At 42.3% G+C, this 19,365-nt stretch overlaps 1 protein-coding gene across 3 annotated transcripts in view; it reads left to right on the plus strand.

Moving 5' to 3' along the window:
• ATRN (attractin) overlaps window positions 1-19,365 on the plus strand; it is a 157,657-nt gene that overhangs the window by 22,221 nt on the left and 116,071 nt on the right. For all 3 annotated transcript variants that reach the window (XM_065634976.1, XM_065634977.1, XM_065634978.1), the window contains exons 2-3: window positions 11,390-11,473; window positions 15,574-15,687. In XM_065634976.1, coding sequence (XP_065491048.1) covers window positions 11,390-11,473; window positions 15,574-15,687 — 198 coding nt within the window. The remainder of the gene's footprint in view (window positions 1-11,389; window positions 11,474-15,573; window positions 15,688-19,365) is intronic.

Raw genomic sequence — 19,365 nt, forward strand, 5'->3', positions numbered from 1 at the left:
CAACTTACATGCTACACTTGGTATGTCACTGGTGTCGAGAAGCAGAAGAAAAAAAATGTGCAACTTGTCGCATTTTATTGGGTGTAGGAGCTCCTGTGAATATTCAGTAAAAAGTCAAAATCCTTTTTTCAGGCCAAGACCAAATGAAATTTAACATTCACACAAAGCTGTTTTCTAACTCCTTTTATTTATTTTTTTTTTTTTAGGGAACAATTTTCCCAGAAGGTAACAGTGATACCTCAAAGCTTAGAAATTTTTCCATGTCAAGAGGGAAATAACAGAGATAGAAATAATTCCTTTTAGGAAAGTGGGTCAGGCTGTGATAGTTATTTATAGGATGTCTCGATACTTTCGTTTTCCTTTTTTTTTTTGGCTGCAAAACGGACTGATTTTTGGCTTGAGCCTTTCTGTAAATGCTGCCAGCAGGTACCGTGGAAATTAGCGGTGATGGAGGGGGGCAAGCTTGCAGCTAAAATAGATTTTCAACACACTTCTTGGGGGTTCAGATGGAGTATTTTGGGGTGCGTTGGGATGATGGTCCTCTGCTCCGTGAGGGTGGCCTTCAGTTCCATTCATTTCCGATTCCTGCTGGCTCGACGTTTAAGTCAGCAGCTCAACCCCATTTTATTTGCAACACAACCAACGAACTCTTTTCGCTTGGGTTTAAACGCGGGATAACTCGAAAGCCGATCAGTTCAAGTGCTCTTCAACTCGAGGGGAATATTGACGTATCTGTCAATTCTGAGCGCGTGCTTTAAAAATCTTAATTGCGATGCTTTATTTACAAAGTACACAGGTGTGTACTGCGATTTAAATGCTTCTCCGTGTACTTAAGGTACATTTTTGACTAATGGAATGTTTCTAATTTTGGGAGAAGTGCTGTAAAATTATCTGATAAGCCTTGGGTGTCATTTGAACTGAGCGTGAATCACAGTTCACTTTTGAAACAGAAGGGAGGGCAAAATAACGAGGGAAAAGATGTTGACTACTGGAAAAATAGATTCAAATTGGTAGGATCCGAAGTGTAGACTGTGTCTTAAAATGGTCTAAAATAGCTCATTTGTAATTTCTTTTAAAATTATTATTAAGCCTTTGTGCTTGCGGGATCTTTTGAAAAAGTTTCTCTAAATATGTGTTTAGTTTAAGGTTCTGCGTAGAACAAATCTGTGTAGACTCTTAAAATTACACTGATTGTATTTTACCCTGATGGAAGTTGGAAATCTTGCATGTGTGAATACAGATGATACAAGCAGAAATTATTTGACTAGAATCTTGCACAGAATTTTGTTATATTTTCTTTATTTCTAACCAGAATTTAAGTAATGCAACACTTGATTTTTTTTTTTTTTTTAAAAAAAAAAAAGGGACTCTCTAACCTTCCGGAATGGCATGATACATTTAGATAGTAAAGGATTCTGCCGTCCCTCAGGAAAACTAACCAAACTAACCAAAAACTGAATGATTGGAGCTAAAGTTTGATATGTGCAAACTGGAGCTTGGACGCAGATTAAGAGAAAAAAAAATAGATGATGTGTTTGGTGTGTGTTGTGTTTTTTTTTTTTTGTCCTTCTTGATTATATCTAGAACCATGTTTTTTTCATAGAAGATAACTCTTTTAAGCGTAGGTTCTAGTGTTTCTATATGTTACCTGGAGTCGAGCTGGATCATCTGATGCAATGAATTATTTTTGATCTGCCAGTGGTTGACCTTGATGAGACCCGTCTGGCTCTGGAAATATTTCATCATCAGCCTTTGGTGATTCTCTTTGATCGCAATAACATGGGTTTCTCTTGCAGGGTGGTGAGTTTTGGCCATTTGTGCGGTCTAAGACTGTTTGCAAGGGCTCTTGGCCAAAGATTGCAAGGATTCATTGCATGCAAGGGAGAAAGAGAGGTTGATAATTCCTTTTTCTACTCCAAAGTTAGATATTTTATGGTGTTTAAGCTTTATTTACTTCTGTTGTCTCCTGCCCGGCATGAAGCAGAGAACTTACTGCTATAAACTCCAGGAGTGTTTCCGAAGGATGAGAGTTGGATTTTTCTAGGCATTCCGAACACTTGCAACTAAATAATCTTCATTTCGAAGAACTAGGTCGAGATCCAATAAATGCATTTGCGAACAGATGGGGAAAGCATCTTGCAACTGTTGGATCAGCTTAATAGTCAACTGGTGGAGCACACGCCATCGCTTGGCCGTCGTGTCGGGTTGGATCAAGATGGGCTTCAAGGGGACATCGTAATGGCCTTTTGTCACGGTGACGTTTCTGCGTATAATACAGGCTCTAGGGAAAGTGTTTTGAAGAAAAAAAAGTAATAAAAAAAGACTGATAATCAAGCTTGAAGTTGTTGCGGTATGGAGCCAAAGATCGACGATAATACAGAGATAGTAGAGCAAAGCCACAGAAATCTGCACTTACAAAATAGGGTTTGTGTGAAGAAGACACTCCTGCGGTGTGATTATAATAATAATATCTTGATTCTTTGTTTTCCCCGGTAAATTTGAACAGGGGGAAGAATTTGTGGTTATCGAGGTACAGAATAATGTTTATATTTCCAGTGCAGCTTGGATGTTTGGTTGGCCAGAGATAAAGCTGAGGTTACGTGGTGAACAATGCTGGTGTGTGGGCTGGGAGATAGGGCTGGAAATAAAGGCCTGGGAGGGGAGGCAAGGATCTAAATTTGAATTTTTTTTTTCAGTTCGAATTTGAATAGCTGGAGAATCTTAAAGGCAAGAACATCAGGTGTTTCTGGTGTGTCCCAACGCAGGTGTTGTTCCAAGGCAACATCTCTAACTGGTGAAACTGGTGAAATGCAGGTGTCTTGTGGGATCCAGATCCAACACAGGCTTGTGGTTTGGTTTTTTTTTTTCAGTGCTTCTGATGTGACGAAATGGGGTTGGAGGAGAAAAATCTGCTTTTTCTTCTTCTTTTCTGTTGTCTGAGTGTTGAGGTTGGGTAATTTGGTGTCTTGTCAAATGGTTTCTCCATGGATATAATTCACTTATTATTATTATTATTTTTGTAACTTCTGTGTTTCTAGGGTAAGAGAGGACGCGAGCCTCTTCCAAAAAGAGGAGCTGAAGTGTGTGTTTTAGATTAAGTATCCTTGAAATTCCTCTCCTTCCCCAGCAGGAAAGCTGGTTGGGCAAGTGAAACTTGAAAGGAGTAACTCGAGAAGCTGGAGGAGCTCCAAGAGTGGCTTCAGCTTATTTAAGCCGAGGAGGGGACGTGTTTCAAGGTAGTCGCTGCTGCTGCTGCTGAAAGCAGCTGGAAGCACCAGCCAGCCCCAAAAGAGATAATTTTAGTGGCATTTATATTTAAAAAGCGGGAGCTGGGACAGCGTGTCAGGATCGGGAGCCTGATAGAGATACTGGAGAGGGGCAATGCTTGAAAATATTTGGTTCTAGCTTGTTGACGTAATGTGTTTTTGAGAGCGTTTGTACCTTCTGAGCTCTCTCAAGCTGTCGATGATCATTTTGTCTTCCTTGGAGCACGGCAGCTCGTCAGATCAGGGCGTATATTTCGGGAGCAAAGAGGGATTCAGCAGGTTCGTGAGCATCGGTGCTGCAGACGGGAGAGGCCACGTCGATACGTTGGACCTGGTGCAATTTCTTTGAGCATCCTCTCTCTGACCTCAAAGGACTCTCCAGGCTCTGCCCTTATCTCTGATCAGCAGCCAGGAAATCACTTTCCATATTTGTACATATCTCACACAGAAAGACAAAGCTAATCTCTTCCTTTGAAGAACCAGTGTTTCCCTTATCAAATTAACTGTCATTCAATATTTTTTTTTTTTCTGAAGCCAGAGAGCCTTTTAGCATCAATTCAACTGTACCATGGAAAGTGGGATAGAAGGAAAAACACTTCAGCATGGAGGGCGATCATCGCTCCTCTCTGACCTCTTTGCCATGGTGAGATTAGATGCAGGGTGACCTTGAATTACCTGATTCTCTTTGGGAGGAGAACCCCGATGAAGGCAACGCACAGGATGGTTTTGCAGGCGCTGGGATAGCGGAATGTTGCTGTGAGTGTGGTTGAAGATGCTCTTAGATTGCAAAGCCATCAGAACTTGTAGGGATTTCGTGGCTCTGTGCCTCTCTGTCGTGGAGTATGGCAGTAAATGGCATTCTTGTGGGGAATTTTTAAGCTCTCGCGTTGAATGTTCGGATCGTTTGGGGTTGTAACAACCTACCAGGAGGCACCTTCGCCTCCGCTTTGTGCAGCTTGTGGCTTGGTGGGAATTGCTTGAGTGCTCTTTGCTGAAACTGTTGAAGAGTCTCCACCTGGAGGGTGGGACCTTTTTTCAGATCATACATCAACCCATTACCACCCAGGGGTGGAGGACACAAGCCGAGCTGCCTCCTGAAGACCGAGGGTCCCACTGTCCAGAAGCTCTTACCCCAAAGGTTTGGAAGCCACAGGTAGAGGTGTCTTCAAGCCGTTGCAGAAACCAGTGAGATAGCACCATGGAGGAGTAACTGAAGAAAGGTTTGGCAACGGGCACAGACTGAAGCACAGGAGGTTCCATCTGAATATGAGGAGAAACTTCTTTCCTGGGAGGTGCCAGAGCCTGGACCAGGCTGCCCAGAGAGGTTGTGGAGTCTCCTTCTCTGGAGACATTCAAACCCGCCTGGACACGACCCTGTGTGATCTGCTCTGGTGACCCTGCGTTAGCAGGTGGGTTGGACTGGATGATCTCCAGAGGTCCCTTCAACCCCAACCAGGCTGGGATTCTGGGATTCTGTGGATGACAAAGTAGTGACTTTGCACCCTTTGCAGGGTTGAGGTGATGGGTTATGGCACTTCTGGGATTACGGTGGCAGCAGTGACTTTTGCATGAGTTTATTCATCTTGAGGATTCTCGTATCTCGGTTGCTCTGGAGGCTTTGGACGTGGGAGAGAATCTCTATATATACAGAAAGTCTTTGGTTAGCTACCTATTGCTGCATAGGTTAAATCCTTATCAATCTTGATGTCATTACCTTAATGTGTATGAGACCTGGCGCGTAATTAGAGTCATAGAATCATTTTGGTTGGAAAAGACCCTCAAGATCATTGAGTCTGACTGTTCCCCCACCCCTGGCACTGCCCCATGTCCTGAGAACCTCATGTCCGTCTGTCCAACCCCTCCAGGGATGGTGACTCCAGCACTGCCCTGGGCAGCCTGTTCCAATGCCCCACAGCCCTTTGGGGAAGAAATTGTTCCCCAGATCCAACCTCGACCTCCCCTGGCACAACTTGAGGCCGTTTCCTCCTCAGTTAATTAAATCTTCCCAGCTGTACCTGTGGTGTGGCCCTTAGCAGGCAGAAGAGGGGATTCAGCTGTTCCACGTGAGAAATTAGTGAAGTAGATGCATAGATTTAGTTTTCCTCCTTTGCTCCTCCCCTATTCCATGCCTTTAAATTAGGGCATTTGCTTACAGCAACCCCCTAAAGCCTATATCCTTTAACCTCCGCGCACTTATTGGGAAAATGAACAAAGCTAAATTGTTAATCAGTTGAGGTTAGAATGCCATTGTTCTGGTAATAGGCTGTAACAGCCCTTTCTTTATTGGCTTCAGCTTCAAATTTACCCCATACAAAGGCCTTTAATTGTGTTGTGCTTGAGGCAGCGCAGCCACACTTGGGGACGAGAGGGGAGGAAAACTCATTGTTTGCATCAGTCGCTAGATTTAGCAACTCCAAAATTAGGATGGACAACGGAGCTTTGGGTTTGCGGTTGGGTTTTTGTTTATTTTGTATTTTTTTTTTAGTGGAAAGGCTGTGCTAAAACTCTCCAGACAATGTGCTGATAGGTCTTCTGGGGCATTTCAAGTGTCTCTGGAGCCTTCCTGAAAGCAATTCTATGATTCAATACAGCCTGATTTTGTGATCCATTGATGCCTCTTAAAGGTTAAGCTTCAATGTATTTTATAAACCATCCCGTCCTGCTTATTTTTTCTGGTGAGTAATGAAGAAAAGGCAATTTGCATTTTCTTTCTTGTACTTCTAATGAAAACAAATATATTCAAACACCCCGTTGCGAGCGTATAATGTACCTTTAATGTAAAGCTTTGGGAGTAAGTGCCACAAAATTATGAAGTCCTAAGCTGCTCTTGACTTTGCGACTTTTTGCACTCAACTATTAGCGAGGGAATTGCTTTAGATTCATTAGATAGTAGTTAAATGGCAGCCTGGTTGTGCAATTCTTGTCCCTGTAGGAGTTTTCTCACTGTATACTCATTTGTGTTTGAGAAATCCACACTGCTTGTAGTACTCGTGGTATTACTGAAAACACATGGACTTCTCTGGTATGATCCAGTACTCAGATTTGGCTTTTTACCCAGGAGATGCTGTTGCTTGCTGATGTTTTTTTTTTTTTATCTTGGGTTAGCGCTGTGCTTTTGGGGGCTCCCAGAATTACAGGGAATTTTTTAATGCAAAATATTTCTCTTTGAAGTGAAGCGGAGAAATGAACTTAACAGCAGAGTAAATTATAGTGTTAAGCGGCATTCTTTATTTTGTCAGCGCTGGGGAGCTCTGGGGATCATCCTCCGTAAGTGCTCCAACGACTGGATGCTCTCACGTTGCTTTTATTCACATAATTACATATGCATTACAATTTTTGGAAATTTTGACATACATCTATACTAAGAAATACCTGATGTTTGTTATAATTGTTTAGTTTCTTACAAGTTATTTATTAGTTATTAGTTAAATATAAACTAAGCACTCTGCTTCTAAACAATGTTATTACTTAATCTTCTGTCTCCCTCTTGTCATGCAGAAGCATCTAAAACTTGAAGAATATCCCAGTTTTCAGGTGGTTAGAAAGCATTTATCGTGTCCATTGGTTAATGATGGGTACGTCTTTTGTAACAATTACAGTATACATTAATTTAGCAGCTTCTCTTCAGAAGCAGGCTCTTTATTTTGGTGAAATCTTCACCCTTTTCATTGCTTCCCTTTTGTCTTTCTCTTACAAAAAGCTGAAATAAGCAGCATCAAGGTTGGAGCCCTTTGAATACGTTCTGTAGGTTCAGCCCCCCCCAACTCCCTTTTTTCCCCTTTAATTCTTAAATATTTCAGTCCGCTTGCAAATCAGTGCAAAACTTACACCAGCTGTACATAAGTGTTTCCACCTGGTGAAGTTTGACCCAAGCAGGGTGTGTATACACATGAGTATACGTATATATTTTTACATCTTGAGCTTTGTAAACAGATCCTTACAATTGTTTTTCCACCCTGGAGGTTTTAAAGTCAACGTTGGAGCTTTGTAGGCGTTAAATGCGTTACCGGTGCTTTGTGTGTGTTTTTTCCACCTGGGTGTACTTGTGTGTTTATGCATCGCAGAGAATGAGACTTGAAGGACTTTGCTTTTTTGTTTTCTCAGGGTGTAGCAACTTCTTGCAGAGTATTAAGTGTAAAACCTGAGTAGCGCAGAACAGCTTCTTGCAGTGTAGCATCACGTCCTGCCAAGTCAGCGAAGAAAAATGGGAATTGATACTTTTCCATGCTTTATGGAGCCTGATTTTTTTATGTCTGAGTGATAAAATTATAAATACGTATAAAACATTTAGTAGGGCAAAAGAACTCAGAGCCTGGTGGTGTCGGTAGCGGGTTACTCAGGGTCTTCTCGTGCGAGTAGTTCTAGTGTGTAGCCCCACGTATGTTAGGAAAATGTCCCCCACTGAAGTACTTCATTCCTGGAGTGTTTTTCCTCCTGTTGTTCCATTCCTGAGCCTTTACTCACAGAAAAAGCCGAAACGCTGTGTAGGACACGTCCTGGGTATCGGGGCCCGCCAGGACCAGACACCGTCACATTCGGTGCAACCAGGACCTGGAAGGGACAAGGGCTTTGGTTTAGTTTGCTTTTTTCACGCGAGCTGGGACATCGCTTTAGCTTTCTCTATTGAATGTAAAGCTAAAATTCCAGCTGCAGTTTGCTTTTAGCGCTTCGGATTTATTTCTGTCTCGGAGTGTTTATGGAGTAACGTGGATCCGCTGACGTCCTGCCGGTGCCAGACAGTACGTGAGATAAGAACTTAGTTACTATTTCTTTTGCTTTCAGAGAGGTCAACTCTGATTTTTATTTTTTTAATTTTTTTTTAATATTCTGTAGTTGTTTATAATGGCAGCAGCTGCTTAGTGAGGAATCTGAGTAACTTACAGATAAGTATTTAACTAACAGCACATCAAAAGAATTTGACTTTGGCTACTTTTTAAAAACTAAATCCTGTGCTTTGTTTTGACATTGCTGAAATAGGATTAAATTAGAACATGTTGATGTTGAAATGCTCTTTATTTCCCCTGAGATGTGACATGGCTGGGGCTACGCTACTAACAGGATTATTATATTTTTCCTATCGCTCTTGATAGCATTTCTGTGGCGAACGACTTAGGAATTGTTTCCAGGGCAAGTTATTCCAAGAGTTTTCTGAGCGGAGGCTCTTGGAGAGCTTGGCCGGTTGCACAAGGTTGTTTTTAGCTTGTGAGACCTGCTCAGGTTTCCGGAGCCTGTTGACTTTTATTTACATGCAAAGTGTTGCTGGCGCTGAAGCCTTTACAGTTTGATTCCTGGCTTTTCCACAGGTATAATTTTCGAAAGGACGAATTTTTAGACAAAAAAATCTAGATGTTATTGCCCAGAACTTGGAATTCGCATCTGTTTTTTGCAAATTCCTGGGCAGTAGATAATGAATCTGAGTTTTCAAAGCTGTTGAAGCCTTAAAATAAATGTTTGTTTTTCTACATCTATATCTGCATCTGTGTCTCCACCGAAGGTACAGAATTCTTTCTGTGTTCCTGAAAAGTGGTTTCTTCACTTGTTTGAATGTAGATCTCCTGCAGAACTTCAATAACTGGCTTTTAAAAATTTTAAGCTGAATTTCTGAGGTTGAAAAGGATGATAATAAATTAATTGAATTAATTGGAGGAAGAGGAGGGTGGTTTCAAAATTTATTTTTTTAATTTTTGCCTTTTTAATTTGCATCAGAGATGAACCTTCAAAGTGCTCTATGGAAAAGATTCTGGAAAACCTTTCTGACTCAGCCAAAATATTTACCAAAGATCAGATGATAACATGAACAGATCCCTAGGAAAAGACAGGAAAACCTTCCAAGATACGGGTTTTGAGAACTTTTGATCTTGCTTCCTTCTCCTTTCTGCCAAATTTCATTCTGCGGAGTGTTTTTATTTTGCTGAAACTGTGTTTTAAGCAGGACGATCAAATTTTGTCTTCTGCCCGTGTGTGTTCCTACCAGTCTCTGTGCTCAGGCAGAACATGCAGAATCTCTGTACCTGTTTTTTGGGTGCCCAAGTGATGTATCGGACCTACTGCCTCCAATTCCTGCTGGATCCATCTCCGCCTTAATGAATCATTGAGTCGTTTTGATTAGAGAAGGCCTTTAAGATCATTGAGTCCAACCGTTAGCCCAACACTGTCAAGTCCGCCTCTAAACCGTGTCCCTTAGAACCTCATCTCCACGTCAAGTGTGATTGTTGTCTTCGCTGTTGTCTTTGAAGAAACGTGCCCTGTTAAAATCTGTGGAAAGGAGAAGTTCCAGGTGCAGCCAGTGGATCATGACCCTCATCCACCTTGCAGCATGGATGTGTTTGATTGTCCAGTTCCGAGTAGGAGTAATGGAAATGTCAAAGCAGGTTTTGCAGGGCTCTGCTCACTCTTTCCAGTACCTGTATTCATGCTCGTTACAAGTAATGAGCATTACAAGTAATTAGCATGAATATCAATTCCCTTCGTACTGCAAGCGTAGTTCTGAAATATGTCGTAATCTTTTCTTCACAACATCCTTCTGAGCTCCAGACTGGGTTTGCTGCTGCTTATTTGACATCCCTGCAAGTTGTGTCTAGACAAATGTGATGGTCTAGAATCTGCACTCTGCAATGTTTGAGCATCACAGGATCATTTTGGTTGGAAGAGACCCTTAAGTTCATAGAGTCCAAGCGTTCCCCCAGCCCTGGCACTGCCCCATGTCCTGAGAACCTCATCTCCGTCTGTCCAACCCCTGCAGGGATGGTGACTCCAGCACTGCCCTGGGCAGCCTGTTCCAATGCCCCACAGCCCTTTGGGGAAGAAATTGTTCCCCAGATCCAACCTCAACCTCCCCTGGCGCAACTTGAGGCCGTTTCCTCTGGTCCTGGCGCTTGTTCCTGGGGAGCAGAGCCCAACACCCTCCACACTACAACCTCCTTTCAGACAGTTGTAAACAGCAATTGCTGACAAAAATGAGCCTTTTGCTGGCTTTGTTCCTTTCTCTCTGTGTCATCTTGAATTTTCAGTGATTTTAAGTGTTGCAGTTCACTGAGTGTCCTGGGATGTATTTGTGGCCTCAAGTTGCGCCAGGGGAGGTTGAGGTTGGATGTGGGGAACAATTTCTTCCCCAAAGGGCTGTGGGGCATTGGAACAGGCTGCCCAGGGCAGTGCTGGAGTCACCATCCCTGGAGGGGTTGGACAGACGGACATGAGGTTCTCAGGGACATGGGGCAGTGCCAGGGGTGGAGGAATGGTCGGACTCGATGATCTTCAAGGTCTCTTCCAACCAAAACGATTCTGTTGATTCTCTGAATGGTTCCAACTGTACTACCTGCTTTTACATCCTTTTCCAGAGACTTTTGCTGCTCTCAAGTTGTCACCTCTCATTCACAGGCTCAGCGGGGATGGGATGTTCGTAGGGTTGTCCTGGTACCATCCCAGCAGTGGGGACCGCTCAGCTCTTTGACTCCTGTCACTTAACACGGGATGATGTGGGGATGGGAACGTGCTACCCAAGGTGGGGGATGCCTGGACCAGCCATGCTCTGATGTTATTCTGAGTTACCCTGGGTTATGCAGCCCTCGATGAATGAAGAATTAAGGTTTTATTTTGCACTTAGAGGGTTACGGGGATCAGTCCTTTGTTCAAGAGGCCGTAGAAGACTTTGTGAAGAGTCGGGTACAAAATGGGCGAGAGGTTGTGCCATGAACTGCATCTCAATTGCTTGCAAGAATTGTGTGGTTTTTATAAATAAATAGTTTAAGAATAACTTCAGCTTTTCTGTTAGGGAATTCCTTTTACTGTCTGCATGATATTAGCCTGTGTATTAGTCTATGTTTGTGGAGGAAGGGTTTTTTTTTATTATTTCTTTTTAGCGTGCTGATTTGAATTAATACCATCAATCTAATAGAGAAACCATCACTCTCTACTGTCATTCGTTAAGGATAATAATCAGAAAAAACAGACAGAGTTAAACAGGAGAATCCCAATTGCCCGATGGTTGTGTTTTTTTTTTTTTTGTTGCGTTGGTTTTGGTTTGTTTGGAGCGAATGAAATCTAACGGTGAATCTTCTAAATTGAGGAAATCCTTTGAGTGTTTAATACCATTAGAGACTAATGCTTATTTTTTTTATTTACAGGCTCACTGGACCTTCAGGGTATGTGACGGATGGGCCTGGAAATTACAAATACAAGACAAAATGTACTTGGCTTATCGAAGGAAGGTGAGTGTAGTAAACATCTTGGGTTTTAGTGGAGCTTTTTGTGGCTTTTAGGTGAGGTTTGTCATCTTTGACTGTTTTCAGATCTCGTGATTCTTTTTTTTGCACTTAGTAATTGGTAAATAAGGTTTTTTTTGTGCATCTAAGCCCTCCACACTGACTTCTGAATAGGAGGTTTGCTGTGTAAAACACCCTTCACATTGAAACTGCGTGTAGAAAATGAGAATAGATGCATCTGCGTAAATAACTTAAGAACTAAAGCTCATTTGACTGCTGTTCTGGTGGACTGTTCAGATGGTGGGGTTCACTGTGTATGGGACTTTTTGGCAGTGTGAAAAAAAAAAATAGAGCAAACTCTATTAATGTCTTTATTTATGAAGAATCCATTCATGTCATGATGTTCTTCAGCTACTTATGTAGTCACTGGGCCATAAAGGCTTCAGAAGGACTGTTGACTTTTTTAGGGAAAGGTCTTATAAACTACAAGAAGTCCCTTAGGCCTCTTCTCCTTCTCTACCCTTCTTTTATTTGATCTTTATGTTGTTTACAGTGATTTCTTGCAGAGCTTTTAGGAGGAGCCCGTTTCGTGCATGTCCTCTGGTTGATGGGCCAGCACTTTAGAGCCTCTGACTTGTTAAAATCGGTTTTTTCACAGTACCAGGCTGACGCCAGGACCGTAAAATCAATTTGTATTGTCTCTAAAACTTTGCGGGGGCAGTTATGATGCTGTGTGTTAACAGCTATGCATTAAGTTACATTCTATACTGTTCCCTAAATCTATAAGGAGAGAGCTTTGTGGGTAGGAACAAGTTGTGTGAGCATGAATTCGTGTTGAACCCCTGTAAGCTGAGGTCTCTTGGATTGGAGAAATCACTAAAAGGTCAGGATACACTTTTTTCTTTAGTCTTCTCTCTATGTTTGAGAACTCTGATGGGTGGAGGGGGATTGGAATTAGCTTCATCTGCTACAGACATTTATTTTGGATGAGTAACGTAAATACCTGAGCTCCCAGGATACAGAGAGCCATCCGGAACACTGAAATTGGGAGCCTACCACTATTAACTATAAGGAGCCCAGTTTTTTAATGTGGTTAAGATCAAAGTCAGATCCTTTAAGTGGCAACATTTTGGTAGGTAATAAAAACACAAGTGCAGAGAGTTTGGAATTGCAAATAATTAAAAAAGAAATGTTTTGCAAGAATGTTATTACAGACAAACCAGCCTCAGCAATTCCAGTACAGCCAGCTTAACCCTCATAACTTCTTTTTCTGAAGTATAACGTGACTCGTGTTTTTACCAGAAGTGAAGTTCTGCTCGCGAGTCCCCGAGAATGTCACCGTAACTGCTCCTTCAGCCTTTGTTTGCTGGTACTGAGAGAGAATTCTCTCTTCCTAGAGATTTATCACTTTGTGGGGTTTGAAGTGAGATCGATCTTGCGGTAAAGAGGTGGGCAAAAAATGTTCCTTTTCTTTTGTAGTCAGGCGTTTAAGTCTGTGTCCTTGTCCTGCTCCTGATTGTTTGTGCCCTGCTGTCAGAGGATGGTGGTAAACAGAAGGGGTTTAATCACGCAGATTAAAACAGCTGAAATATGCACCTTCATGAAAATAACGCGAGCCCTCTGCCAAATGAGAAATTCCCAGAGAGATCTGGACTTGGAAAACAGCGTCTGCAAAGCTGTTAAATTCCAGCTCATCTCGGTGCGGGGTGGTTTGTGGGGGGTTTTTGAGGCGAGCAGGAAAAGGTACCATCCAAACATGTAACTAAAGACACTAGATAAATTCAGGTTTAAAATGAGCCATGTATTCCTTACTGTATTGATTTCCTTTTTGCATGGTTCCTGACCTTTCTTGTCTGGTGTCTGGGCTGTGTCCTCATCCCGGGGATGTTCTTTTCACTTTTTCCCAAGAGCACACGGCAAAGCAGATGAGATCCAGCCTGAGCATCTCGTCAGAACCTGTAGCCACCTGCCTCGCAATTCTGCAAATGAGTGCGGTCTGTTAATGAGTTGTTAGCTGCAGCAAATATAATATCTTTCTTTTTGTTCTTGGTCTGAAGCTTTTATTGATTAAGTGTTTCTTTCTGCTCTACAGCTGCCAGACCATTAAAATAGAAGCAAACCCCCTACAATTTCATAGGCCGCTCGGTTTTGAAATGACAAATGCTCTTTGTACCTTTTCTTTAAGCAAGACATTATCCTTGAGTTACACCTGCTGCTCTTTTCCAAAGGCCTGGAGTAGGTCTGTGTGCCTATCAAAAATTATTCTTTCAAGAGAATAACTCCCTAAAGAATTCCCCTTCGGTGGGAAGGATGGACTCTATCGCAGGCTGACATTTTATTAATTTATTTGATTAGGATGAACATGGATTTCACCTGAACCCGAGGGCAATGCTGTTGAAAAGACTGTGAACACTTGCATCTATCCTTTCAACAGCTGCAGTTGTGGGCAGGGAAAAGCAGTTCTGCTATAGACAAGGAGAAAAAAGAGTAAATCTACCAGAACACTGGTGGTGTTTTCACCCTCCTTGAGCTGAAGCCTAAATTAGATATCCACTGTGACTTTGCTGTGATTTTTTTTTTTTTTTTTTTTAGGTATATCTTTGCACATTAGCCACAGAAATAATGGTATCTAAATGTGCATTACTTGGTTGCGGCTTAGTGGGCATGTTCTGTGGATGGGGTGAAAGAAATGCTGATGTGTTTTGGTGTCTGAATGACTTTTTCCATCCCCACGGCAAGTAAATAAAACCTCTTAGAACAGGCGTGTCAAACTCACTTTCACCGGGGGCCACATCAGCCTCGCGGTTGCCGTCAAAGGGCCGAATGTAATTTTAGGATTGTATAAATGTAACAGCTCCTACATCTATATAGCCCTAAAATTGCATTCAGCCCTTGGAAGGCAACCGCGAGGCTGACGTGGCTCCCAGTGAAAATGAGTCTGACACCCCTGGCTTAGAAGATCAGGCCCCTTGAAGGTCTTCTCTTGACTTAGTCAACAGAGCAGTATTTTTGTAAATCTTCTCCAGAAGAAAACCAAGCAACTTCGTTAGTGTTTATGAAGAATGAAGGACAGTGGTTAGTGCACCTTGACATTCCAAGAAATAACCAAAAACCTTCCTTTTGGCAAAAGGTAAAGCCCAGGGCCTCTTGTCCTGTAGAAGACAGGTCTCCTGCTTTCCCTTGACCTGTTTTCTCCAGCTCCTAGAAGGTGGTGAGCAAGACTGAGAATTCCTTCAGTTTAGCATCACTGAGATATATTTACAACTTCAGTTTGGAGGAGTGTCCCTCGGGAGGGTCATCCTATGGTACCACCCAAGTGATAAAGTAATAGAAGAAACATCTCTGCCACTTCTGGGCAAGTAAATAAGGAGCTTGGAGCCAGGGGGAGTCGGGCTCTGCTCCCCAGGAACAAGCGCCAGGACCAGAGGAAACGGCCTCAAGTGGCGCCAGGGGAGGTTGAGGTTGGATGTGGGGAACAATTTCTTCCCCAAAGGGCTGTGGGGCATTGGAACAGGCTGCCCAGGGCAGTGCTGGAGTCACCATCCCTGGAGGGGTTGGACAGATGTGGAGATGAGGTTCTCAGGGACATGGGGCAGTGCCAGGGCTGGGGAACGGTTGGACTCGATGATCTTGAGGGTCTTTTCCAACCAAAATGGTTCTGTGATTTAGATTGGAAATGAACTTTAAGATCACAGAGTCCAACCATAAACCTCCCACTACCAAGCCCGCCACTAAACCGTGTCCCCAAGTGCCACATCTACACATGGATGTATTGTCCGTGTAGATTTTCCACGCTCACCCCTGCCAGGCCCCGTCATTAGGGCAGTCGGTGCTGGTACAGCGCGGAGGAATTGGCAGTGCCTGCTCTTTAATTTCTGCTTTGTTTGTGTGGAAAGGTTTAAGGACACGGTTTTTCTGACCATAAAGCATCTGTTGCTTAATATTAATACCAGGGGAGTGTGCACACCGAAAAAGAAAACCACAGCATGTTTGCTGCATCTGCAGTTACGCTAAGTCACGCAGTTTTAGTCTTGTTTACAGAGGGACTATTCCACGTGTTGAGCACCCAATTGCAAATCTTTTATTATAATTATTTTTTTTTACAGGCCAAACACAATCCTCAGGCTTCGATTCAATCACTTTGCCACAGAGTGCAGTTGGGACCACTTGTATGTGTATGATGGAGATTCCATTTACGCTCCCTTGCTGGCGGCTTTTAGGTAAGTTCCCCTTGGTAAGGATTTAATTGTACGCAAAGATATTTCTTTAACGTGGAGCCCGAATCAAATGTGGCTTCTGGCAGTCGAACTAAATACATAATATTGCAAATACAGCACATACAGCAAGTGTCCTTTTGTGCAGTCATTGTCAGCATCGACAATTAAGGAGTTGTTTTTGCTTTTACAATGAACAAGATCATGTTACTACACTGTAGCGTCTAAGGATTATGTTTTCATTTCCAAATCGTGATGGTTTGAGAGACAAAAAAATTATTGTCATCTGGTTGAGCTTGAGATGATTCAGTACACGGTCTCTGCCTAAAGTAGAAAACTGCCCCATTTATCAAGTTTGAACATCGCTTAAGTTTAACTCATAGTGTGTCAATGCTGACAGAAGGCAAAAAACAAGTAATCAGCATTGCAGGCATACAGGTCTCATAGAACTATGTATATATCCTTATATACCTTCAACTTGAATTTTTTCAACATTTTGGAACATGTTCAGAAATGACAATGATGGGTCAGACAACCTTGTAAAAACCTGTGTAAAAATATCTGTTCTTCTGATGAATAACTGGTATTTTGCTTATCTGTCTGTGCTCGAAGACTAATTTGTGGGTCGTGTTAACAGTCGACATTTGACAAAGAGACCTAAATAGAACTTGTGCATTTGGTCTTGCAGTGGCAAGCACTGCGTTATGTTTTGTTATTCTTTTAGCTGAAATGAGAAAAATAATCCCAAGTTGTGTATGAAAAAAACTCATGGTTCCCTTTGGACTCTGCTTGTTCCAAGCGGCTGATTAACCATTTCCAGAGTTAAGCTTTTGCTGTGCTGCCTTTCATTTGTGAAATGAAGTTCTAAAAATACTTCCCGTTTATTCTAAAAAATCCTTGTAATCTCTATGAGCGAAGATCAGCACAGGAACAAAAAGTTGGTAAAAAAAAAAAAAAATTAAAACCAGCAGATTTTTTTTGTCATCTTCAGCTGAAAACGCAGAGTTGTTTTGTACTGAAAGGTTGGTTCCTGTGAACACTCAGACAAACCTCAGGTCAAAACAGGACACACAAGTAAATTATTACGTTATTCTCACCCCATCTGAAGAAGAAGAAACCTTCTCTCTTCTAAAAACCTCCAAAAACCTGGAAGCACTTTCCTGATGTCACGCACTGAATTGATATGCAGGAAAAGAAAGAAATGTCATCTTGAGTCATAGTCATTTTGCTCTAATCGAGCTCATTTTTAATATGCTGTTGAAAAGGTGAAATGATCGTGATTTGTGCCTGCAGTTTCTTGTGTGTTTTCCAAAAATTAATAGGCTTCTTAAATTGAGGTTATAAGTAGTTCACAGCATTAACAATTATGGTTCAGACTTGAAAATCATCTGTAAATCACTAGGAAGCCTGTGCCTGAGGACAGGCAAGCGTGAGCTTAATACAAGAACATTTTTGAGGTAGGAAAAAAAAAAATCAATTATTTTTTTAATTGCTCCTTTAGATGACATTTGAATTTCATCTTCATTAGTAGTGAGCTGTGTTGTTCAGTAAACCAAGTTCAGGAAATAGCAGATGCTTCTAATTTTGATGAAGTGCAAAAAAGCATCTGTTGAAACATACCTTTCCCTGATATAAAAATAAATGCGCTAGAAGTTTTCAAGAGTTCTGTTCATATTTTATCTCTTTGCTCGGCTTATGTTAAATTTTAATATCAACCATAACCATATTTCACTCTTCACTATTTTTACACCTCGCCAGGGGATTTGCAGGATTGAGCTTTGTACACTTAGACACTAAACTTCTGGAGTTTGTTGGTAAACACTGTAAATTCCTGTCTCTCTAAAGCTCATTTCCTTCACTGCTCTGATCTTGTTTTCTTGGCCTTCTCATGTTCGCTTATGTTTGTTCACAATACGATATTTACCCAGAATAGAAGATGATCTTGGAAATCCTCAGCACTTTAAATTGGTTTTATCAATTTTTAACTGCGATAAATATTTGCGTAATGAAACATTTACATGGTGGAAGTGTCTGCATAAACTATTTACTAAATTCGTAGTCTGAGTGCCCCCGGGGCGGTCTGGTCTTGTATATTAAGCTTTTTTTCTATTAAGCAAGGTTAAAAATAACTTAGCTGGTTTGTATTTGTGATCATAGACAACATGAGACTGTGTAAATGCGCTGCTTCAAAAGCACAATAAAAGAACATGGAAGAAGCAGAAATCCAGCATGTTTGTCAGCACAGAATGAAGAAATCTGAATAAAATAAATTACACTCACTGTGAACTTCATCGGTTGAGTTTTTAACTTTATTCCCCATTAAACACATACTGGAGCTGCTTTTGCACCTTCTTTTTCATTTTGTGCCGATCACCAGGGGGGTGTTTTCATCTTCAAAACCACTCGCTATTTTGCAAGACCTTTGGCCTTGGCTCTGCACTTGGTGTTACGGGTGGCACCACTCGGAAGCTCCTCGTGGTTGCTACGAGGTGCCAAGTGGATGGTGGTGGTGACAATGGTGGCAGGTGGCCGTCCCACCATCACCTGCTCAGCTCTTCGCTCCGAGGTCCCTCCACGTGAGCTTTCGTACCCTCAGAAAACAGGAGCGGCTCACCTTCCTTGCCTTGCTTGCAGGTGAATATGGCGCTTGTAGACCCGAACTGAAGTCTAGGCACAGAGCGTGGGGTGAGTTGGGTTTAAGGGACCCCGGTCTGATCCCTCGCCCAAGGCAGGACCAGCTGCAGAGGGGCATCAGGCCCTCGCTCAAGATCTTGCCCAGTCAAGTTGTGAATTTCTGCGAAGGATGGAGATCTTGCTGATCCCCTGGGCCAGCGCTTGAATCTTATACTAATATCTAATCAGAACTTCCTTTGCTGCAGCTTGTGTGTGTTGCTTCGTGTCCTTTTCTGTGAGTGTTTCTGGTCCCATCTCATCTCAATCTACCGTCTTCAACCATCTCTCCTTAGATAGTTGAAGGTGGTAATTAGATTTCACCCCATCTTCAGCCATCTCTTCTCCAGGATAATAAAACCTTGCTCCTTCTACCTCTCCTCGTACATTGTGGGGTTGTCCTCCTTCTATTTTTTTTTTTGTGGTCGGGTTGGACCGGAGCTCTGAGCAACCTGAGCTGGTGCAGATGTCCCTGCTCATGGCAGGGGGGGCACTGGGGGAGCTGGGAATGTCCCTTCAACCCAAACTATTCTCTGATTCCACGAAAGACGACAAAGGGATCATTTAATGCTTAATACGCTCATCGTGCTCACACTCAGGTCATGGAGAGTCCAGTTGACTCTTTGTTCTAGCAGCCTGTTTTCTAAGCCTTTATTATTTTGCTCCATTTGTTTTTATGGCTCCATGTTAACTTTTAGACTGATTTTTAAAAAAAAAAAAAAAAAAATCAGTATGAGGTGAGGAGCAAATGTATTTGGGATTTTGCTAGTGATGTACCTGCGGAACATGTTCCCCTGTTTACGTGGACTCGTGGGCCTGTCGCTGGGCCAGCGGATCCGTCAAATGCGTCAGAATTGGTTAATCTTTGTGGTGCAAAGTCAGATTTCGAAGGGAAGTGTAAATGCATTGTATCAAAGTTGCTTTTGTTCACTAAACCTGTAATCCCCTCCTAAAACGTCAAATCCTTGTGACACGGTGGACAAAGAGAGTTTCCAATTTAGAGGTGTGAAAGGA

The sequence above is a fragment of the Caloenas nicobarica genome, chromosome 4 (genome assembly GCF_036013445.1).
Source record: "Caloenas nicobarica isolate bCalNic1 chromosome 4, bCalNic1.hap1, whole genome shotgun sequence".
Taxonomy (NCBI): Eukaryota; Metazoa; Chordata; class Aves; order Columbiformes; family Columbidae; genus Caloenas; species Caloenas nicobarica.